A 25,082-nucleotide genomic window follows, 5' to 3' on the forward strand; every position below is an offset into this window, starting at 1 on the left:
TACTTCAGTTTGTTATCTACCAAGTAATCATTTAGATCAGGGCTTCCACTGCAGAAACTGGGAGAAATGGCAATTTCCTCAGTAACTTCAGAGTCCCAAGCCTAGATTATAACCTTCCAGTACCACCAGTCTGAAGAGAGAGGGATGGATAAATAATGCAGTCAGGCAATCCTTACCTGCTTTTCCCAGATCTTCACCCAAAAGGAGTTTTTGCACTGCCCTGATTTTGTCTATGAGGACCCCTGGGGCACTGTTCACTGTACCAGTACCTGCTGTGAGAAAGCAGGCAAAAGCAACTGGTTTGCTCCAATGAATCTACTCCAGCACACTTAGCCAGCCACACCCCCACCAAGAACCACTTCAAAATAGCCCCCAAGGCCCCCTGGGCATTTTATCATTTTTCCATTTTAATTACTATCTAAGCACAATAAAATAAACATTCTAATACACAATAAAAGAAACATTCTCATCAGAATATAACAGAACTTTACATGGTTTTATTTATACATTACTGGTAATGAAAGCAAACTTTATACAAAAAGTTTTATACAAATAAAAAATCCTTGGCTAGGCACACCCATTCATGTGTGTGTATACACCCAAACGTACACAGAAAGTATTTTACATCGTTATAATTATACATATTTACAGATACACTATTTAAATTATTTTACAATTTAACAAAATGAGGACAGGCAATTACAAAAGCAAGTAAAAATGGATGAAACAAACTAAATAATTGTTAAGTTTAAAATGCTACAAAACTATTTTTAAAAATCTAGAAAAGAAAGTCATTTCTTTGAAATATCAAAACTAAGATTTCAATACTGTTTCATTGTTGCTTTTACCTTAATAATAAGTTGTAACCTGTTTAGAAATAAATATTCTGACCAGTAACAGGTGAGCAAGTCAGACTGATGTCAGGAACAAGTTGACCATGTTGGCCTAAAGTTTAGAGTCAGCAAGTAATAACAAATACAGATTATTATGTGATAATCAAATATGTCATAAAACTGCCCTCTCCTGCTCCATTAAAAACATGAAGAATTCCAAGATTTTGTGTAGTATGCAATATCAATTAAGGCTCCAAGAAAATCAGCAACTTATCTGTAATATAAGAAAATGCTAAAGTTATGATTCTGTTTTCTGATATAATCATTTCATCATAAAGTGCTGTTCTTTCAAGTGAGTTCTACTTAGACAATGTGTGTGTGTGTGTGTGTTAGTCACTCAGCCACGTACGACTCTTTGCAACCCCATGAACTCTGCTGCTGCTGCTAAGTCACTTCAGTCGTGTCCGACTCTGTGTGACCCCATAGACGGCAGCCCACCAGGCTCCCCCGTCCCTGGGATTCTCCAGGCAAGAACACTGGAGTGGGTTGCCATTTCCTTCTCCAATGTGTGAAAGTGAAAGTGAAGTTGCTCAGTCGTGTCCGACCCTTAGCGACCCCACGGACTGCAGCCTACCAGGCTCCTCCGTCCATGGGATTTTCTAGGCAAGAGTACTGGAGTGGCTTGCCATTGCCTTCTCCGCCAGAATCCTCTGTCCAAGGGATTCTCCAGGCAAGAATACTGGAGAGGGTTGCCATGCCCTTCTCCAGGGGATCTTCCCAATCCAGGGATTGAACCTGTGTCTCCCTTGTTGCAAGCAGTCTTAACCATCTGAGCCTCCAGGGAAGCCCTAGATAAGACTGGTGGTTAAAGAACTAGCTTCTTACAGAATCAGGTTGGTAACTTTATCAATTACACTCCTTTTGACAAGAATTTAATGAGACTATAGTACTTAAAGGAAAAAAAATCAGCAAAGAAACAAACTAGGAATGAAATAACATACTATTTGTATTATCATGCAAGCAAATAAAATGTCAAGTTTACATTTGCAATGGAATTTGGAAATTTCAAACTAACAGACATCACTTCCAGATACAAGTTAATTCTTTCACAAATGGACATTATCTTCAAAAAGAGAACGGAAGTCACATTTTATGACAACGTTCAGATAAAACCACAGTTTAATTTCCTAAAGGTAGTGAAAATATTTATTTATAACGAATCTGAAAAATAAACAGGCAATTTTTGCATCAAACTATTTTTTTAAGGTTCTTTAGAATAAGCTTTTTCTTCAAATTCCCCATTATTCAATCTTACATTCTGAATTACATATACAGAATTTTAACTTCACATAAACTACTAAATATCTTTTGAAGATTTCATTAACAAACTAGTTGCTCTAAGAGGATACTGAAATTAACAGATTATCTAAAAGATAGTAATTTATACTAAGTTTAGGAACAGATTTTTATAACTCAAAAATATTCAGAACCCTCACAATGAGATCAATGTCCAAATATGGTTTTTATTAAGATTTACCTATAAAGTTGGGTGTTTTGGATTCAAATGACTACAAATCAACTGAAAAATAGTGATTTGTTAAATATCTTTATAATTTTCCTTACAGAAAAATCCAAAATAGTTAGGCAACTGGCCTAGGTCTTAAAAAATAAAATCCGATACGTATTGCCTTAATAAATCTGTACAAGAATGGCTTAAAGAAACATGTCTGTATACATTATTAATAATTTAATGTGGAAAATTGTGTCACCTCTTCAGATGACAATGGATTTCATGTTTTTAAATGTATGTTTTGTATTTAAAGCATTTTAGCACTCAATTAAAAATGAGGAAAATATTAAATTATAATGACCACACAGACTTCACTGGCTATGAAATACACCGCTATTCAAGAATGTTTTCTTTTCTTTCTTTTGGCTGCACCGTATGGCATACAGGATCTTATTTCTCCGACCAGGGATTGACCTGAGGCCCCCTGAAGTGGAAGCACAGAGTCTTAACCCCTGGGCCTTCAGGGAATTCCCTCAAGAATGTTTTCTTTCCTGTATCTAAAAATCTATAATCCATCATCAAATGGATTTGCCCCCGCCTTAGACTCATGAGCATACAGAAGGTGGAGGAGAGAGGCTATCCTGATGTAACTGCAGCAGGCTTCACTGAGCACGCCCCACCTTCTGAGATAGGTGACTTAGAAGACTTCATGAGCAATCATCCTCCTACCTGTGACTGAAGCATGAGCTCAACTAGATGTCTCTCACCCACCACTCACATCTTCAATGACTAACAGGCCATTAACCAAACAGGTACAGTGTCAAACACTTACTTTACTAGCCTCCTGCAGTGTAACCATTAACTACCTGCATTTGGACTTTTCAAAGAGCTTCATTAGCTGCTGGAATCTTTCTGAGACCTGAAAAATTTTAAATGAGGGTTAATTGTAAATATTGCGATAATATATTTTTGCATCTTTGATGAATATTTTCATAAAACATCTAAAATAAATAAATTAAAAAAAAAAAAAAAACAAGGTCAGCCTTCTGATTTGTGGAAAAAAAAAGAAAACATCTAAAGACAGAGAAAGCTACCCTTAATAATAGTGGTAAAGTAATGTTTCAAAAAACAAAATATCTTCATAATAAAAGTAACTGCTATTTAACTTTTCAATATTAAACTTTCTTAAGCAAGAAAGTATCATTACAAAATTGCTTGAGATCAAATAAGTAAATGGTAAAATGACAGAAAAAAGAATTAGGGTTGTTTCAAATTTCTTCCACAATCACCAAGCTTTTAACAGTTCTACATGAAGAACCATACTTTTTTTTTTTGGTCCCACTATGCAGCTTGCAGGACCTTGGCTCCCCTACCAGGGACTGAATCCACACTCTTGATAATGAAAGTACAGAGTCCGATCTACTGGATGACCAGGAAATTCTCCAAAGAGCAATACTTTTAAAGACATTAGCTAATAAATATCTATATATTTTAAACACATTAAAAATAAAATCTAAGTATTTAGAATAGTACCATCTGTGAAACAATAGAGATGTAAAATTTGGGTAGTTACCTGATATGGATTTTTATTCAACTTAGCAGCTAAATGAGTAAATGTTTTCAATGATGGCCCTTTTTTCTGACATTCCAATAAAATTTCCCGGTCATCATTTCTGAAGGGGGAAAAAGTGTTATTTAGTTTTTGTAGGTTAGAGCAGAAAGGTAAAAAAAAGTTCACTTTCTTAATATCTACTAAAAAGAATTGGCATTTTTGTTAAAACTCATAAAAAAAGGAAAAGTGTATATACTCAAATAATGGACAATGGTTATCTGAGAGATAAGATTATGGATGATTTTAATCTTTGAGTTCATACATATTTTCCAAATTTTCTAAAACAAATACACTAATGTATTTCTAATGACAAAAATGAAAGATTTTCTTAAAATTCTACCTGTAGTGTGTAAATAGTACTAATAAAGTTAGGGCCCAAACGTGATCACAGACTTAATAGGTGAGAAGAACCAAAAAGTAATACAGAATTCAGATCTTCTGATCCCTAGATCTCTGCATTTTCTACATGGTCTGAACCAATGTTTGTTATTACAATATCTGAATTTTACCATCTACAGGTTACCTGAAAGGAAAGCATAGAGGACTGAGGTATTAAAACTGATCCCATTTTCAAGAAAATTCAATATCATTATACACTCTAGCCAGTCTGGAGATCATGTTCCTCTAGCTTAATGGTTCACAACTGTGGTTACCTTTACATCTGAAATGCGGCCTTTACATCTGCATTTTTTTTTAATTTCACATTAAAATACAACAAAATTTATAAAACTTTTTTTTGAAACTTCTAATTTCCAGGGAAAACTCAAATTACAAACACTTACACTTTTTGCCCTATTCACCACCTGTCATTCCTCCTTTCTAAAGAAAATCTGTGTATACTAGGTCCCTTACGAGTGAAAGATTTTTTTTTTTTCATTGAAAAAGTGAGGTTAAAACATAGTGAAAAGTTCTGTCCATCGTGCCATCCCTGTTCAACAACCACTGCTCTAGACTGTTCTACAGTACAGCTGGGCTGTATCCTAGAGTGTATTTTCTACCAACTTTGGCCACTTTTGAAGTGATCCCTTTCCCTATTTTAAGTTGGGATAAAACTATGACATGATAGATTTCTGGTGTCTCAAATTTCCTGGTGATTTAATAGTCTCTTAAGATTCTTACCTTGTCCATGAAATTATAATTTCTCCCTTCTTTTTAATAACATTCTTTGCAGAAAGGCTTGTAAAAGAAGTGGCAGACGCTGCTGATGCATCCTTAGTCCCTGGGCTTTCCTTTAATGATGAGGGGTCTTTAGTCACTGAAGGGGCCTTTTTCTTCCTGGCTTTCCTTCGATGAGCATTACCATTCTCACCAGAGTCTTGGGTAATTTTTTTGGTCTTTTCCCTACTGGTTAAGTCTGTTTCCTTTCTCTGTTTTTTCTGAGAAGGAGGATTTGTATCAGAAAGATTCCTTCTCTTTTTGTGAGGGTTATCCAACATCCCAGGCAACTCTGAACTGTTGGAATTTAATGCTGACTCTGAGTTTAAATCATCCTTTTTGACTTCACCCGAACTGGAAGCTTCCGAGGTTAGATCAATACAGGCCTCCTCAATGACACATTCCAAAGGCCTGTTCGCCACCTGCACATTTTCTTCCTTCGAGTTATCTTCATCGACACATATCACCGGACACCCCAAGTTTTCAACCACTACAGCAGGATGGTTACCTTCATTTTTACTGTCACTTGAAACATCCTGTGTCAAATCAATAAAAGTATCAACAGTTTCAGGCTGCATATTGTCTAATACTGGAGCTTTTTGATCCACACTACTTCTAGAACATCCCAACTGATCAATATTCAAAACTGTTACTTCTACGAATTCCCCCAACTTTTTGGTCTCGGTGACTGGATCTTTTGTGAGGTCTATACATGTGTTTGGAAGATGATCCTCAACAGAATGTGGAATTTCTTCCACTGGAGGCAATTCTTCAGTGCTTTCAGGCACTTTTGGTTCCCACACTTGATGCAGCTTGAAACATTCTTCAGCCTCTTTGGTACTTTGACTCACTTTACCTGAAGCATCTTTAAGAAATTCATATATGTCAGGAACTTCTGCTTGTATCACACAGTCTTGTTCCTCATGAACTAATCTACCATCAACATTCTTACAGGAATTTTTCAGTTCGTCCACAGATTTAAAAACTCTGTTCTGACACGAAATATATTCTTCCTCCACTGCTTCATTAGCTTCCTTTTCCACTATTGGCAGATATTCATCAGCCACTGTATTCTGTACAAGAGTAGGGGAGGTAGATGGTGCTGCACGCCGAATTTTCACAATGAAGTGATCGTTGGACTTTTCCATTATGACAGCGTGCATGGGGAGGTTAGGGTGGTACTGAAAGCCTGGAGCAACAGGCCGGCTTGTCCATGACGAAGAACAACTTGATTTACTGCTTGAATTATCAGACTCCAGGGCTAAATGAATATCCTGTTCAGATGCGTCCTCTTCCTCCAGTAAGGCATCCTCACTAAAATGGGCACTAATAACTTCTTCAGGTGTTGAATTAGACAAAGTTTCTGGCTTTAAAAAACTGAGATGGCCATCTGACTTCAGAGGCGATGGTACTGTTAAAGAGACGGCTAGATCTTCAAGAAGTATGGAAGAAATGCAGGGCTTGCTCTTTTCTGAACCACATACATTATCTTTACTTAAAGCTATGTTCGTGGACACTTCGAACATACAATTTTCATCCAACACATCTGGATGAACTGGCAATGAAAGCCCTGAAGACAGAGATGGACCTTTCTCAGATGACAGTAAGGACCAGTTGTCATCACTAATTATCTTAGGGCAGGGAGAAACCACCCCTGAGACGAGCTCTTCAGTTGTACAAGCTGGTATAGATTCACATTTGAGACTCTCTAGCAGCTGTTTCTCTGGTGTCTTTAATTCCCACTCACTTTTTTCATTACAGTTAACACTGTTGTCCAAAAGATCAGAACCCTGCAACAAACTTTTAAATATTTCTCCCATCTGTGCATCACTCACTAAATTAAATGTAAGGCTAGATGCCTGCTGTTCAGTAAGAATCTCAAAACTGCGTTCTGGCTTCAAAGGAACGAGCTGGGATGTCTGGGCATCCTCTGTGGTGCTACCTTCAATTTTTCCTGGCCTTGGGGTGCTCAGGCAGTTTGGGTCCAAGGAATGCTCTTCAGATAGAGGAGTCTTCATTTTATCAAAGCAAGTGTTAGCAGTTTTTTTAATGTCATGCTTTACTGTGTTAACACTGGAATTCTTTTGCTCTTGATGTTTTTCCTCAGAATTTTTACAACCTACTGAAGACTTAGAAGAACCATAATCTTCTGATTTGGGGGATTTCTCTTTTAACATTTCTTTGCCCAAGTTGTTTATATTCCCCTTCTGACAGTGTGAAGATCGTGCTTTCTCTTTACTTTTCTTTTCAAGCTTTCCTTCGTCACTATCACTGCCAACATTTATGGAGTCACAAAATTTTACAAAGATTTTCTTAAGTTTTGCAAACAAATAATCGAGTTGTTCGTCTACAAATTTCCACAATTTTTTTTTCATATCTGGCAGCTGCTGTTCAAATAAACGATCCACGATGCCATTCTTTTTAAGTTGCTTGAGTTTGGATTCTATAACATCACAGAGATTCTTCTGTAAAGAAGTCACTGACTTAGATATTTTGGACAAGTCCAGGTATTTAATTAGTGATGTAAAACTCAAAATTGCTGACTCAATAATTCTATGAAACTGTATTAATGAAAATTTTACCTTGAATTTCATATAATTTTTCCTTACATGTTTTCTTATCATTCGTAACATGTGCATAATCTCTCGGACAGAAGAGGGTGTGGCAGTGATTGGAACTATTTTTTCCAGGCTGGAAGTGCTCACTGACCTCTCTTTCTTCTCTGTTTTGGAAGATCTGCTAGATTCACTTCGTCTTCTATTCCATCTGCTTTTGGTCTGATGCATTTTCATAGAGGCTATCTTCCTATTGTCTTTATCCAAACGCACAGAGCTTTTCCTACTTTCTGGGCTAGTTTTTGTGTTCTGCACTTCCGTAGAAGCTCTCGGTTTGGCACTTTTGTCAAAACTTCTTTGTGGTTCAGGTTTTTCGTTGTCACTTATAATTTCTCCTTCTTCTAATTCATCTAAAGATGAATTCTTGTGGGAGTCTGCTTCTGCAAATTTGTCAGATTTACATATTGGCTTTCGATTTTCCTTGTTGAGATCAGACTGACTCGTGGAGGTAGAATGAGCTGAATTTGGTAGAAACACATCTGTGAAAGAGAAAAGCATATTATTGCCACATGACCAATGAGTGTTTGTCATTTAACATTTCCACATTAAATCTAACAAAAAATTAAATGTTGAGGCAATTTATTATTTTAATAGCTTTTTTAAAAAAAAAAAAAAGCAGAATGTTAATGTCTAACACTTATCATATGATTCATCTTTACTGGTCTGAGAAGGTGCCCGATAATAATGATAGTGCACAGTTTGATTATTTGGGTAACCAGTAAAACCAACTGTTCGTTTCTTGATGTTAGCAGCATCACCTACTCTATGCCATTTGATGATGGTTTTTAAACAAGAAGAAAGTATCTGATAACAGGCAAAGAATATTTGAAACAATCTATCCTACCATTCTCTTTTTTGTATAAATAAGCATTACCTAAACCTAAAGCTTCAATGTACATTACCAGTTAACAACAGAGGTCTGAACACTAGTTATATTATAAAATAAAAAGCATTAATTCATCTTGCTGGTGTATTTTACATTCTCACATAAAGATAAACTATAGGAGATAACATAAAGTATTACCTTTATGACTATTATTATATAATGGAACTTGAGATGCACTTTCTAGTCTAAGAACTTTTGCTGCAGGTCTCACTGGACTATTCAGAGGACTGATGGCTTCTGGAATAGGTCTCAGCTGATTAAAGTCAATGCTCAGAACTGAGTTCTCATCATCATGATATACTGAGTTTGTTTCACCAACTTCCATTGTGTCATCCATTAATTCAGTCTGCTGAAGTGAAGATTCTGGAGTCTCTTTAGGTAAGCAAGGCTCCAAATGACAGGACTTATTCTCAACCAGTGGTGGGTCTACAAGAGAAGGCTCAAGTTTTGGTGTACTACCTTTTGAAAGGACGGCTGGCAGAATGCCAGTTTCTTCAACTGAAGGCTGCAAAATGCTTTCACTGGATTTGGTCACGTTTGTTGAAAAAGCCTCCTTCATTTCTGTCTCTTCAGAAATACTACAAGAATTTAAGTCACTGTTTCTTTTGCTATCCAATTCCAAGCCAACGTTATGAGAAACATTCGTCTGTGCTGTGTCTAGTATCACAGGAACTGCTGCCCTGGCACCATTAACAGTCTGTTCCATTTCTGTGGATGAAGATAACGAAGATTCTGTTGGTTCCATTTCCACAGGTGCTGAGAAGGAAGTCTCTGTGCCACATATGGGTGTGTCACAAGGCACAGTAGTCTCCACAGATGCAACAGACAAACTATTTTCTTCTACTTCCCGTTCTGAAATACTGGTCCTGGGTTGAGATGCTGCTTTAAGAGCATCCTTTGGTTCCAATAACTCAGATTTGGTTTCCTCTGTGATACATGTCACAGTCTTAGCCTGCACCAACGACTCAGAATCACATATGTCACAGGATTGGGGAGTATCAGTTATTATATGCTGATTATCCTGAGAAACAGGCTGCTTTTTAGCAGGAGAAAGAGTTAAGTTCAATTTTTCCATAAAGCTCAACTTTAAGTCTTTGTTTTGTGGTTCATTTGGGGCACCCTCAGCTCTAACTGCTGGCTCCTTATTATTTGCTCCTTCAGAAACATCATTGTTAGAGACTTCCCCTTTATCATTTTTTGGCTCATTCTGTCTCTTTAAGTCTGCAGTGGTTTTCTTAGTTTCTTTGTTAGTCTTCTGCAAATGTCCCGGAGGTACTCTTTCTTCATTTCTGATATGCTTATTTTCTTCTTTGCTCTCTCGTTCCCTTTTCCTCTTTTCTTCAGTTCTGTGCCTTTCTGCTCTAAAAGGTGCATTTTCCCGCTGGTGTACCACATCAACTTCCGTGGAATCAATGTGTTTGTGAGTTCTACTGGCTAAAAGAGAGGACGGACATCTTCCTTCTTGAAAACTATGACTACTTACAGCCCTGTCTCTTTTACAATCTTCCCAGCCTCTTCTCTCCTCTAGATGGTATTTACTTGAATTGTGAGAAGACTTTGCTAGTTCATTTTTGGAATGCGGAAGCACCGCTCGTTCAGATCTTCTCCAATGATCCTGGCCTTTCACTACTGATTTCGATTTCTGATCAACTTTTCTTTCTTCTTTGTCTTGTGATTTAAGTTCTTTTCTATTTACATTTTGTGATCTTTCACTTTGTCTTTCGAGTTTTTTGTCACTTTGAGATTCTAGTCGAGTGTGTGACTTGTCTCTAGAGTTTTCTTTCTCCCAAGAAGAGCTGATGCGTTCATTTTTATAATCTAAATCTGTGTTACTTTTCAACTTTGCAGTTTTGCTTTCACTCTTTGGTTCACCTTTACCATATTTCTCATGATGTCCTTGTAGCCTCTGACTGGCCTCTGTGTTCCTCGGCTCACCATCACCATAGCTAGTGCTCAAGTCTTTTCGTATTCTGTCAGTCCCCCGGTTGTACTGGCAATGTCGACTATCTTTCCTTCCTCTTCTATGATCCTCATTTGAACTACTCTCACCAACCTGATAGTGGAAACGTGACCAGATGCCATTGGAGTGTTTTTCAACAGATGTAGGCAAATGCAAAGTGCTCTTTTTTTCACAGTGTGATTTTCCTTCCTTTTCGTGGTTTGGCAGTGAAGTGCTATGATGTACATCTTTAGAAACATCACTTTTCACTCTGTGATCAGTCTTTGAAGAGTCATCCAAATGGGGAGATCTGGATTTAAGATCTTTTGTTTTAACTAGATCTGATGTCCTTGAAGTTTTATGATTATTCCGAAAATGTGGAAACTCCGACAGTCTATTGAGAAATAGAAATGAACACCAAAAACAAACTTAATTCCTTTTTAATAATCCAAGGTTTAATCACATGTGATACACTTTAAAATTGGGGGCCCACATACTGGCAAAACTCATTTTACTTTGTAAAAAAGAAAAAGTAGTAAGAATTTATCAGTTTCCAATGTAATGGACAAGTTTTTAAAATAAGGAACTCTCTTTCATTTGCTTTGCTCAAACAAAGCCTGAAGGACCTCTCAGTTTTCTCTCCTAGCACTTGCCAATGTCGTTCAGATTTCCTTCATTACAGGAGAAAGAAAAGAAGGGAGGGAGGGAAAAGTGGTGGGAAAAAAGAGGAAAAGAGGTGGGATGGGGTAGTTCTCTGATAGATGACCAAAGCTGTGCTTTACAAAGTGTCCTGTGGCTTTAATATCAAGAAGTGAGAAAGCAGAGGCTGGAAAGAGCAAGAGGTGATGAACAGCTCTGAGTACAAAGACCACTGCCAGTGTGGCTGAGAGGCGACGGGTAGCAGCGACAGTAGAAACAGGAGAGAAATGAACGAGTTGAGGGAATACAGACATAAAAACCAACAGGACATGGTAATGGATTTGGACCTGAAGGATGACAAAGAGCTAAGTGTCACAAGTGTCACCGATGACTCCAAGGCAGGGTTCCTGCAAGTCCCAGTTTGCCAAGTAACAATCAGTGTAATTACGAACAGCACTTCCTCCTACTCTCAAAAGTATCCTGGTTTGGGCAATAAATTAAACGGTCATTCTATCCTTCAGTCTCTCTAGCTTGCACCAGCTGAATAAATGTTGGGGAATCCACTGAGCAAGGAACAATGGAATGGGTTCAACCTTAAATTCAGTTTTGGATGAGGTAACGTTGAAAATTTTGTACTTGTAAAGTAGTTATGTACATATAAATGGAACTGACTGGTACAAGTGAGATTACATCAAAAGAAAATACTGAAAGAGAAAGGAAAGTAAAGACACAGCTTTGAAGAAAACCAACTTTGCCAGAAAAATAAGTCTCAAGTTAGGAAGAAAACTAAGGATCATGAAAGCCAAAGGGAGAAACTATTTCAAGAAAAAAGGGGTCAACTATGTCAACTTGTGTGTAAAGACAAGTTAAAATGAGAAGTCAACACTATATGATGAATTTAGTGGTAGTCACAGGTGGAAGAGGTCAGAGTGGACTGGGTTCGAGTGAGTAGAAATGAAGGCAGATAAACAGCAAATTTAGATTTGGACCTGAAGGGTGACAAAGAGCTAAGTGTCTCTGATGACTCCAAGGCAGGGTGCCTGCAAGTCCCAGTTTGCCAAGTAATATCAGTGTAATTACTAACAGCACTTCCTCCTACTCTCAAAAGTAGCAAATTTCGATAACTGTTTTGGAGGTTTGAACTATCAAGGGGAGAAGAGATGCAATTCTCTGAAGCCAAATACTGCCCCAACCAAAAAAAAAAGTGAGAGAGGGAGAGAGAGAAATTAAGTAGAAAATCCATTTCAGAGGAAAAAGAATATATAATTGAGAGATATTTTAAGAGTTGGCTATGACAGAATGTATGACACAGACATCTTCCTTGTATTTTAGTAATTTGCTGGGCCCCTTCTGGAACCCCTAACATACACCATCATCTTCTCAGGATCAAAGAATATCAGAACAAGACCCCAGTATATTAAAAAACTGGATACATTCAGAGAGGCATGTGGCAATATTCTATTAATAATTATACAGAAATCATTATGACAATATACCTTTAGAATATTAGCTCCTCTCAGTGAAACCTTAAAAATTTAACAAAACGCATGATTTTCATTTTCTTTTCAAAGTTAAAAATATTCTGCATATCAATATTCATGTAATTTACAAACATATCCACATCCCTCAATCATACCTTTGGTGAAGATTATTTATTTCTTCATCCTTGCGGTTTATTTCCACTCTGGCAGTTTTGATAAGTGCTGAGATATTTTTCTTAAGAGACTGGTTTTCATTTTTTAAGCTAAAATTCTAAACATCATAAAATATATTCAGTAAAGTATGTATCTATGGAATAAACCACTATTTATAATAGCTATTGATTACTGAATGCTACAAGCTAGGCATGACTTATTTTATCTTATGAAATTCTCATAATAGTCATAGGAGTACAGTGATGCTCATTATACAAATGGAGAGTTGAGATTCAGAGAAGAAACTGGCACCAAAGAAACGCTATTTAAAATGAAACAATTTAAAAGAGGGATCAAAATGAAAAAAGTTCTGCCTGGGTCATTATTTTGGAAATGACAAAATTTGTGTTATATTTAATAACTGGAGGTTTAACTTGAACTAATATACTAATTCTTAGGTGAACAAAGAATGAACTGAGGACTGACTGGCTCTTTGGGAGAAAGGGAAAAGAAAGAGAAACAACTTTACCAAAAAATAAAAATCAGAAGAGGACATTCCTGATTGTGCAGCACAATAACAAAAAAAGTCACTCTGGCAAAACCTGTGAGGTCACCACCATTTTCCCCCATCAGTCTTTCTAAATCTTGGCTCCTCAAGCCATTCTTTTTAACCGTCTGATACAATCAAAAATTTCTATTCTTTAACTATTAACTAGTCTGGCAACAGTTATTTAATCATTGGATAATATCACTGAACAAATCAAGCAGTTTTATCAGTTTCATTGACACTGGAAATAATTCATATCTGACCAGATTTGCTATTTCACATAATACTTTGAAAAAAAGTTTCCTTATAATCTGTCAACCCTTTCGCATTTTAATTTCTAACAAAGAATTTTACTAAAATTTTAAAGGCTAATACGGCAAAAATAAAATATTCATTATAATTCTACCTGTGTCTGTATCTCTTTAAACTTTTTCATCAGCTCTTTCATTTGCAGCTGACATTTTCCATATTCTGCCTGCAACTGTAAAATACAAAAAGATCAAGCATCATTTTAAATTATTTTCTTAACTTAAATGGCATTTCAAAATATTTAAAACTTTGTAAATCAACTCACAAAGTAGAGTAAATGAGGTCTATTTCTATTAACAGGTATTTAGTTCGATTAGTGGTTTCTAAAGTTGGGCCTGCCAATTATGTTATTCTCTTTAGTTTCACATTCAGTCTCCAACCTTTAAATCCAAATAAGGTAGAAAGAAATTTGCCTGCATGAAGTCTTGGGACACTTTATAATTTAGTACAAATCATGAAAAGACAGCATGTTTTATCACACTGATCTACCTGTTGAGATTTTATATATTTAAACACTTAAATTTAATCAAGCAAAATTATAATTACATTTAGGCAAACATTCAGAAGACACTGTTTTAAAGCAGATCTGAAGGCAGAAACTGATGTAAATATTCTTTTAGTCTAAGAGCTACTTCTCAAACATAGAATGCCTATTCAGAAGTTAGCCAGTGCCTGCACTTCACGAGATATCAAAGCACAAAGTAACCATCGTTCATAATTCTGGTAATCCATACATCATTATATGTTGCCTCCTTTGCAGTTCCTTCTTCAGTCAGGATTTCTTCATATAAATCCAAACAATTCCTGGATGGTACAGAGGATTTGGATGCACTGTCTAAAACAAACAAGAAACACTTCCATTAAAATAAGTATTTCCAGATTCGATAAAATCCTATCAAAACTCCAATGGCATTTTTCAAAGAAATGGGAAAAACAATCCTAAAACATGTATGGAACCACAAGACTGCAAATAACCAGAGCAATCTTGAGAAAGAAGATGAAAGGAGGAGGCATCACACTTCCTGATTTCAAACTATAATACAGCACTGTAGTAATTAAAAGTATATTTTTATAGGAATAAGAACAAATACATAAGTGCTACAGCTCTTTTACAATTTGTCTAGCAGGTTTTTCAGTTCACACTGGAAAACACCCCCATGGGGGGAAAAAAAACAGATACAGAGATCAGTGGAACAGAACAGAAAGCCCAGAAATAAACGCAGCATGTACACAGGCGGCTCAGGTGGTAAAGAATCTGCCTGCAACACGGGAGACCTAGGTTTGATCCCGGGTCAGGATGATCCACTGGAGAAGAGCTTGGCAACCCACTCCATTATTCTTGCCTGGAGAATCCCATGGACAGAGGAGCCTGGAAGACCACAGTCCATATGGTCCCAAAGAGTTAGACACGACTGAAGTGACTTCGCAGGCAGGCACGCCTATATGGTCCCAACTTATGACAAAGGAGCCAAGAATATACAATGGGGAAAGGATAGTCCCTTCAATAGATGGTGCTGGGAATACTGGACAGCCACAAGCAAAAGAAAGTAGACCCTTATATTTATATAGCACACACGGAAATCAACTCGAATTAAAAACCTGAATTTAAAATCTGCAACCATACTTAATATCTTGTAATAACCTATAATGAAAAGAATACAAAAAAAGAATATATCTCTATCTATCTATGTAACTGATCACTTTATTGTATACCTGAAACTAACAAAACAATGTAAGTCAACTATATTTCAATAAAGGGAAATGCCTTGCAGTCCACAGGTTAAGACTACATGCTTTCAATGCAGGGGGCACGGGTTCCATTCCTGACGGGAGAATTAAAATCCCATGAGCCCAGCAGAGGGGCCAAAAAGAAAACAAAATGTAAAAAAAACTTAAAAACTGAAATGTATGGAAACAGAGACTAAAAATGATGGTTACCAAGGGCTGGGGGTGGGGAAAAAGAGATATTGACCAAACTCTTCCAAGTTTGTGGACAAGTACAAACTTCCAGCTATAAGACGATTAAGTTCTGGGGATATAATGTACGGCATAGTGATTATAGTTAATAACACTATTTTACATAATCAAAAATTGCTGAGAGTAATCTTCAGTTCAGTTCAGTCGCGTCTGCCTCTTTGTGACCCCATGAATCACAGCACTCCCTGTCCATCACCAACTCCCGGAGTTCTCTCAAACTCATGTCCATCGAGTCGGTGATGCCATCCAGCAATCTCATCCTCTGTTGTCCCCTTCTCCTCCTGTCCCCAATCCCTCCCAGCATCAGTCTTTTCCAGTGAGTCAACTCTTCGCATTAGGTGGCCAAAGTATTGGAGTTTCAGCTTTAGCATCAGTCCTTCCAATGAACACCCAGGATTGATCTCCTTTAGAATGGACTGGTTGGATCTCCTTGCAGTCCAAGGGATTCTCAAGAGTCTTCTCCAGCACCACAGTTCAAAAGCATCAATTCTTCGGTGATCAGCTTTCTTCACAGTCCAATTCTCACATCCATACATGACCACTGGAAAAACCATAGCCTTGACTAGACAGACCTTTGTTGGCAAAGTAATGTCTCTGCTTTTTAATATGCTATCTAGGTACTCTTGCCTAGAAAATCCCATGGATGGAGGAGCCTGGTAGGCTGCAGTCCATGGGATCGCTATGATAAGTCAGACATGACTGAGCGACTTCACTTTCACTTTTCACTTTCACACATTGGAGAAGGAAATGACAACCCACTCCAGTGTTCTTGCCTGGAGTATCCCAGGGACAGGGGAGCCTGGTAGGCTACCATCTATGGGGTCGCACAGAGTCGGACACAACTGAAGTGACTTAGCAGCAGCAGCAGCAGGTTGGTCATAACTTTCCTTCCAAGGAGTTAAGTGTCTTTTAATTTCATGGCTATTATGTGCAAGCTTTTAATGTATAACTGAGTTTTCATATAGTCTGAAGAATCTTTCAAGATATGCACAATTTTTATTAGAATTGATTTTTTTCTGAGTACACAGTCATGTTTGTATTATTTTTATTCATACATTATACAGAATTGTTTATATGTTCTTCATTATATTCATATAGATAATGCAGGATAACTCTTTCCTTAACAATGTATGCCTTTTCAATAGAATAAAATTCCACGAGGGCAGAAAAAAAAATAATCATAATAATTTCATGGCTGCAATCTGCATCTGCAATGATTCTGGAGCCCAAAAAAATAAAGTCTGACACTGTTTCCACTGTTTCTCCATCTATTTCCCATGAAATGATGGGACCAGATGCCATGATCTTAGTTTTCTGAATGTTGAGCTTCAAGCCAAATTTTTCACTTTCCTCTTTCACTTTCATCAAGAGGCTTTTCAGTTCCTCTTCACTTTCTGCCATAAGGGTGATGTCATCTGCATATCTGAGGTTATTGATATTTCTCCCGGCAATCTTGATTCCAGCCTGTGCTTCTTCCAGCCCAGCATTCCTCATGCAAAGAGTAATCTTAAAGAGATGGTAATCACGTGATGCTATACAGGTGTTACCTAATGCTATGGTGGTAGTTATTTCACAATATTTAAGTGTATAAAATCAACACACTATACATCTTAAACTTACTTAATATTATAAGTCAATTATAACTCAATAAGACTAGAGTAAAGAAAGAAAAATATACATGTTAAGCGTTTTGATATAGTGTCTACCTCTACCGAAAGAGCTATACGTTGCCCCATCTCCTGTATTTCATCTAAATCTATACTAATTTCAGATTAGAACAGGAGAACCACTTTACCTAAAACAAATTTGTCAACAAATCAGATGTAAAGACCATATTTGTTCGAAGCTTTGAAAAATCTGATTGCAGAAAAGTTTTCTCAATTAGGTCATTAGACTCTGCATATTATACTCGTACTGATTCATTTGAAAATACATATAGTACCTACCCTTTTTAAAAGTTCTAATATCATGTAGTCTGTAACAGTGTGTGAGGTACTATACGTAGTCACCACTAACAGCTGTATTTTCAATGGTACAAAATACTTTTCCATAAGGTCCAATTAAATCTGACACCCAGATGAAAAACAAACCTAAGGGCTAATTTTTTCACTGATAAAGATTTGGGTAAAAAATAGTTATCGGAGTATAATCACTTCAAAGAAAAGCCAAGTTGTTGAGAAGCTATGAGTTATGCCAGGAACCGGTAACAACAAAATAAACACTTCCAACAGACTGACCAAACAAAATGATACAGTATTTTTTTATAGAATTTACATACCAGAACCAGCACTGTCCAACCCAGCATATATGTCCAAAGAACCTTCATCATTATTTTTAAGAGGCGAAGCTGGAAAAAAAAAAAAAATCAAAGACTGGTTAAAACTGACTCTATGTACTTTGTGAAGTTTTTCCATTTCTACTCTGAAGGACCAGAAAAAAGAGTATCAGTGTTGTGCCAAAAAAGAAAACTGTTTAGAAGCTTTTGTACATCCTTATAAACATACACATCTTAGTACATAGATACAGACTTAAAAACTCACTTTCAAAATCATACTAGTAAGAAGATTCCCAATCCAGTAACATCCAGTATATAGATACAGACTTAAAAACTCACTTTCAAAACCATACTAGTTAAAATTAAACAAATCTATATTTTTAAAAAAACCTTACTAGTAAGAAGATTCCCAATCCAGTATCAGAACAATCTTCCTGCAAAAATAAAAACTCTAAACAAAATATTAAAAGCTAATTTTAGTTAATGCTCTATCACTGGATTTACTGTGGCAATCATTTTACAATATATACAAATATGGAATTATATTATTGTACATCTGAAATTACTGTAGTATTATATGTAAACTATACCTAAATTTAAAAAAAAAAAGCTATCTGAAGAACTAAAGAGCAATCCAAAGCAGGCAAAAACTGGAGAGGCGATGACCCCTACAAGAAGCAATCAATTCCTACCCCCTTTTTATTTACAAGTTTTTGTGCAAGGATAAGCCCTAGCTGGAGCCACAGTAGGCAGAAAAACTCAGATGGACACTTCCAGTCCTAATAGCTTGAAGAACTAGAGAAAAAACTTTGGGGGTGATAACAGCAACTAGAAAGAGGAAATCCAAAGAGCCACAGAGGACTCCCCAAATTGTGCCCAAACCTGAAAAATACAAGTAAAGGTTAAAACTCCCAGGTGTCCAGCTAATCTGTAGCTAAAGAGAGATTTCAACTACTGTTCACTACAGGGAAGACAGAAGATCAAGTTCAGTTGAGATAAATGCCTGCCAAAATTAGAAACACTAGCATTTTTCAGAGAAATATAACAGAATCACGTAGCTCGAACATTTACAATGTCCAAAACACAATTCAAAATTTATCAAAGGAAATCTTGGCAGACAAATAAAAGCAACTCCAAAACCAATGAAAATTCTAAAACTGAAACTACAATACCTAAGGTAAAAAGATTCAACAGAAGAGGCAGTGAGCTTGAAGACAGATCAATAAATTATCCAATTGCAAGAACAGAGGAAAAAATATTTTTAAAAAAATCACTTACTAACCTATAGAATATTCTGAGTTCTCACATACTATATACCTGGAGTCCCAGAAGAAAAGAGACAATGGGGAGGAAAGTGATGCTAGAACGATACTAGAGGATACTATAAGGACAAAAATGGTAAATAAATGAGTAAATACAAAAGACTAATATTTTACCTTAATTGGTTTTAACTCCTCTTAGCTTATTTAAGATACATAAAACAGGCTAAAATAAATATTACAGCATTATATCACGGGGTTTAAGACATCTTTAACATAAAAGGATGGAAAGAGGTCAAATGCAACTATATGTACATGATTCTACATCTTATATAAAGATTCTTACATATTAATAACTAGACTATAAAATGTTAAAGACATATATTGCAGTCCCTTGAGCAACCAATTGTAAAAAGCAGTGCAGAAAGGTATAACCAAAAAACTAATTTGTAAATCAGGATGAAATTCTAAAATACATTCAAATATTTGAAAAAGGCAAGAAAATCAGAAAGGAAAAAAATTGATGAGACAAACTAAACTTTTAAAATGATAGGTCTAAATCCAATCACAGCAATAAAAGACATTATTGTATTAACTGATAAAACTGGTATAAAGATGGTAGACTAAATAAAATTATTTAGTCTTAAATTATTTAGTGTTAACTAAAAATTATTAAACAACTAAAAATTATTTAGTGTTAAATTTACTGAAATTGATGACTATGCTGTCTTTATGTAAGAAAACCAACTTTTGCTCGTGAAATATACACTGAAGTATTTGGATGTAAAGGACCATAACGTATACAACCAGTTATCAAATAGGTCAGGAAAAAACTGTGTGCATATATGTGTATAAATTAAAAAGTATGTGCACAGTGTTAAAGCCACTGGCACAGGTAAAAGGTTCCTTGCATGTTCTTATTCTTGCAACTTTTCTGTAAGTCTGAAATTACAGATATAATAAAAGACAAGTACAAAAATGTTATAGGAATAAAAATGTTCGTGAAATCATGTTAACTAGTAAAAATAAAAATGTACACTATGTGTGTGACTATCAAACAATGTATGCATGTGGACAAAAATTTGAGAGAGACCAATACACAGAAATGAAAACAGCTATTTCCAACAAATGAGAATAACAAAACAGTTTTGTCCTTCAAAATAAGAGTTACAGTTGTGATACTTATGAATCGAAATGAAAAGTAAAGGTGGTCATTATACTTTCCATTTTTCTATTGGTTTAGAATTTTTCAAAGAAAAAATATCGTAAGACAAATATATAGCAGCATAACAATTTGAAAAAACATCAGCAAAAATAATTAAATAACACCAAAAAACAAATAATGCTATCCAGAGTGGTTATGATGGCCATATTCCATGTGAATCTATTTAAGTCTATGGATATTATTTTTTAAAACATATTTTTCCTCATAGCTCAGTTGGTAAAGAATCTGCCTGCAATGCAGGAGACCTAGGGTCGATCCCTGGGTCAGGAAGATCCCCGAGAAGGAAATGGCAAATCACTGCAGCATTCCTGCCCAGAGAATCCGATGGACAGAGGAGTCTGGCAGGCTACAGTCCATGGGGTCGCAAGAGTCGGACATGATTTAGTGACTAAACCACCATCAAGCAAAAATGGAATCCTACTAGACATGTTTTACAACTGCCCTTTTCATTCTACAGCATTCATAATTCTGATCAATTAATATACAACTATATCCTCAAAAAATTTAATGAGACTGTCAGCATAATTATAAATAAGACCAAAGAACTAAAATGTTATGTCAGGATTTGGAAGTTTAAAATCTGTATATTACTAAAAATGTTTCCATTTTATGAGCTTATTTTATTATTAGGTCTCGGCTATCTCTTTCAAACTAATCTATTTGTGACTGTTAATTTTTCCCTAAACAACAATAAGCAAGTACCACTCCATTTACTGGCTCAGAGGTTAACGCGTCTGCCTGCAATGTGGGAGACCTGGGTTCGATCCCTGGGTCGGGAAGATCCCCTGGAGAAGGAAATGGCAACCCACTCCAGTATTCTTGCCTGGAGAATCCCATGGATGGAGGAGCCTGGTGGGCTACAGTCCACGGGGTCGCAAAGAGTTGGACACGACTGAGCGACTTCACTTTCACTCCGTTTACTGGAAATATCAATTTCAGGAGTAACAAGTATCTATCATATATATATATATATATATGATAAGTATATATATAGTATATGTGTGTGTGTATATATACACACACATATATACATACACACATATACATACATATACACCATATACGCATGTATACATATACATACTTATAAATACATACACATGTATGTATATATATGTATGTATATGTGCTACTGCTAAGTCACTTCAGTCGTGTCCGACTCTGTGCGACCCCATAGACGGCAGCCCACCAGGCTCCGCCATCCTTGGGATTCTCCAGGCAAGAACACTGGAGTGGGTTGCCATTTCCTTCTCCAATGTGTGAAAGTGAAAAGTGAAAGTGAAGTCGCTCAGTCGTGTCTGACTAGTAGTGACCCCATGGACTGTAGCCCACCAGGCTCCTCTGTCCATGGGATTTTCTAGGCAAGAGTACTGGAGTGGCTTGCCATTGCCTTCTCTGATATGTATATGTATGTATATGTATACATGTGTATGTATGTACATATACATGTATTATACACATACACATACATGTACATGTGTATATGTAAACATGTACATATGTGTGTGTGTACACGCATTACAATATGTGTGTATGTGTATATACATATACACACACACATATATATATATACACACACACATATACACCTTATCAGTGAAAGCACCAAGTCTTAACCACTGGACCACCAGGGAATTCCCCTTGTTCACTGTTCAGTCACTCAGTCATGCCCAACTCTCTGTGACCCCATGGACTGCAGTACACCAGGCCTCCCTGTCCTTCACTGTCTCCCAGAGTTTGCTCAAACTCATGTCCATTGAGTCGATAATGCCATTCCAGCCATCTCATCCTGCCGCCCACTTCTCCTCCTGCCCTCAATCTTTCCCAACAAAAGGGTCTTTTCCAATGAGTTGGCTCTTTGCATCAGGTGACCAAAGTATTGGAGCTTCAAGATCAAGTCCTTCCAAAGAATATTCAGGGTTGATTTTCTTTAGCATTGACTAGTTTGATCTCCTTGTTGTCCAAGGGACTCTCAAGAGTCTTCTAAAGCACCATAGTTTGAAAGCAACAATTCTTCAGTGCTCAGCCTTCTTTATGGTCCAACTTTCACATTTGTACGTGACTACTGGAAAAACCACAGCTTTGACTATATGGACCTTGGTCGGCAAAGTGATGTCTCTGCTTTTTAATATACTGTCTAGGTTTGGCAGGCTTCCCAGGTGGCTTAATGGTTAAGAATCCGCCTGCAACGCAGGACAACCAGGAGCTATGCGGGTACCATCCCTGGGTTGGGAAGATCACTGGGAGGAGGAAATGGCAACTCACTCCAGTATTCTTGTCTGGAGAATCCCATGGACAGAGGAGCCTGGTGGGCTACAGTCCACGGGGTTGCAAAGAGTTGAATACAACTGAAGCAACTTAGCACACAAGCACACCTAGATTTGCCATAGCTTTTCTTCCAAGAAACAAGCGTCTTTTAATTTCATGGCTGCAGTCACTATCCACAGTGATTTTGGCCCCCCAAAATAAAGTCTGTCACTATTTCCATTTTTTCCCCATCTGTTTGCACGAAGTGATGAGACCGGATATCATGATCTTCATTTTTGAGTGTTGAGTTTTAAGCCAGCTTTTTTACTTATATTTTTTCCCTTATATTTTTTCATATGACAATAAAAAATCATTACTGCTTATACTGTCAAAGTTGTTAATTTTATTATATTTAAGAGGCCTGAAAGTATAAAATAAGAAAGTTCTCACTTACTAAGCACTTTCTATTTGCCAAGCACTTCATTGTATTCATTTACATGTGGGGAGAAAAAGTTGATAATGGCAGTGTTATCAATGAGAATAAATATATGACTTTATAATTAAATAAATTTAGAAAAACAATTAAAATGAGCTCTTACCAGAAAAGACACCAAATAAACTTGTTCCATCACCATTGTCATCATCTGCTGCCATGATCCTATTTCTTTTTGATAGTCGCCATCTAAGGTATTAAATAGAAATATTCTCCGCTGTTAAAATCAACCTCACAATTCAGAGACTAAACCTAGCTTTAAGTTAAAAGATAACTTTCAAATTTGGACACAATGACAGTGTTCACTCTGCTCTTTTGTTTTTTTTTTAATGTCTGGCATTTTCTAAAAGCTAAAACTATAAAACAAAAAATCTTAAACTTGCTGTTATGGTTAAGCCATATCACAAAGTAACTGACGCCAATTTTATAAAGTAGACCAAAACATAAATTAACTTTTATACTAAAATAAGCAAACTATCATACTAAGTGCAAATATATGGTGAGTTCTCATGGGCTTCCCAGGTGGCTCTGTGGTAGAGTCTGCTTGCTAACACAGGAGACGTGGGTTTGATAACTGGGTCAGGAAGATGCCCTGGAGAAGGAAATGACAACCCACTCCTAGATTCTTGCCTGGGAAATGCCATGGACAGAGGAGCCTGGCAGGCTACAGTCCATGGGGTTGCAAAAGAATCAGATACGACTTAGCAACTAAACAATACTCACACATACTCTCATACATAGAGCGTATGCTGGTACAAACTCTAAGGAGGTAATCTGGCAACAGCTATCAAGTTTTTAAATGCAATTTAAACAATTTCATGTCTAGTAATTTGCTCTATAGATATATCAAGCACATGATTAAAAAATGTATATACAGGAATATTCGATATAGCACGAGACTGGAAGCAACATAAGAATCCAAAGCAGTTTAAAAAATATCTTGACTTATCTGACATTCACTAACTGGTACTCTCCATTCTGCCTATAAGATATATGAATGTTGCCCACAGTCAATGAACTATGGCCACTATGGCTATTTGGGGTTATTAAGGGTATCTGTGCCTGTATACCTCTGCTCTCACCAAGTGAGATAACCTACCAACAACCAGATGCATCTATTATCAAATCCAATGTTAATTTCCTTATTTTTCTAAGTATGACTGTTGTTGTTGTTTTAGTCACTAAGTCATGTCCAACTCTTTGCGACCCCATGGACTATAACCTGACAGCATCCTCTGTCCATGGAATTTCCCAGGCAAGAATACTGGAGTGAGATTACTGTTCAGCTATTTCCCAGGGAAAACTAAACTGAATGTTTTAGAAAGTCTAAAAGGTGAGAAGCAAGACACTTACAATTGCTGTCAAATCAAGTGAGGGTGACATAATCCATAATACCGGAAGAGAAAATCTAGTCTGTACTCAGATGGACTCAGAAGTATAGAATTTGTTACTCAAATGAAAACAGTCCTGGAAATCCCAAGCAACATCTTCTTGGTGTGCAAGGAAGTCAGAGCTCTAATCACTGGATGTATACTCAAAGAAAAGGTCACGATTCTACCACAAGAGATATAATTTATATATTATGCCTTTAAATAAAATCAAGGTATATGTATTAATGTATTAATCAACTCTGTTATAGCTGTGCAATAATTACAAAAGGCAAAAATGGCATAATCACATTTGGCAAGTAACACAACTAACTCTTGGTAAAGCAGCACCCAACTGATGGAGAAGAAACTCACAGGTTTCCTGGCAGTAACCTACTACTAGCTGCAAACTGAAGGGAGCATCACTCAAATGGATTTTTTTTCCCCCACAAAATGGTGACCAACTAATCTGATGACTTGGTTAAACAGATCAAATAGATCAAAGCCTTCACTGCATATCATTTCACAGTATCAGTTTTTACTATTGGCAGTTATTACTC

At 36.6% G+C, this 25,082-nt stretch overlaps 1 protein-coding gene and 1 non-coding gene across 3 annotated transcripts in view; one reads left to right on the top strand and one right to left on the bottom strand.

Annotated features, from left to right (window-relative positions):
• Positions 1-460: 460 nt before the first annotated feature.
• The window catches only part of CASP8AP2 (caspase 8 associated protein 2), a 33,433-nt gene continuing 8,811 nt past the window's right edge, over positions 461-25,082 (bottom strand). For both annotated transcript variants that reach the window (XM_055433336.2, XM_055433335.2), the window contains exons 2-11: positions 23,262-23,344; positions 17,935-18,003; positions 14,414-14,514; positions 13,777-13,851; positions 12,826-12,941; positions 8,750-10,944; positions 5,075-8,204; positions 3,917-4,016; positions 3,176-3,262; positions 461-1,107 (exon numbers count right to left, since the gene is read on the bottom strand). In XM_055433336.2, coding sequence (XP_055289311.2) covers positions 3,206-3,262; positions 3,917-4,016; positions 5,075-8,204; positions 8,750-10,944; positions 12,826-12,941; positions 13,777-13,851; positions 14,414-14,514; positions 17,935-18,003; positions 23,262-23,316 — 5,898 coding nt within the window. In that variant the 5' untranslated portion in view covers positions 23,317-23,344 and the 3' untranslated portion in view covers positions 461-1,107; positions 3,176-3,205. The remainder of the gene's footprint in view (positions 1,108-3,175; positions 3,263-3,916; positions 4,017-5,074; positions 8,205-8,749; positions 10,945-12,825; positions 12,942-13,776; positions 13,852-14,413; positions 14,515-17,934; positions 18,004-23,261; positions 23,345-25,082) is intronic.
• Positions 14,773-14,836, top strand: LOC129561381 (U7 small nuclear RNA). Its single transcript, XR_008686992.1, has one exon. It is a non-coding gene; the product is annotated as a U7 small nuclear RNA (small nuclear RNA).

The sequence above is a fragment of the Moschus berezovskii genome, chromosome 10, assembly GCF_049115385.1.
Source record: "Moschus berezovskii isolate FMDL1 chromosome 10, NW_MosBer_1.0, whole genome shotgun sequence".
NCBI classification, from domain to species: domain Eukaryota; kingdom Metazoa; phylum Chordata; class Mammalia; order Artiodactyla; family Moschidae; genus Moschus; species Moschus berezovskii.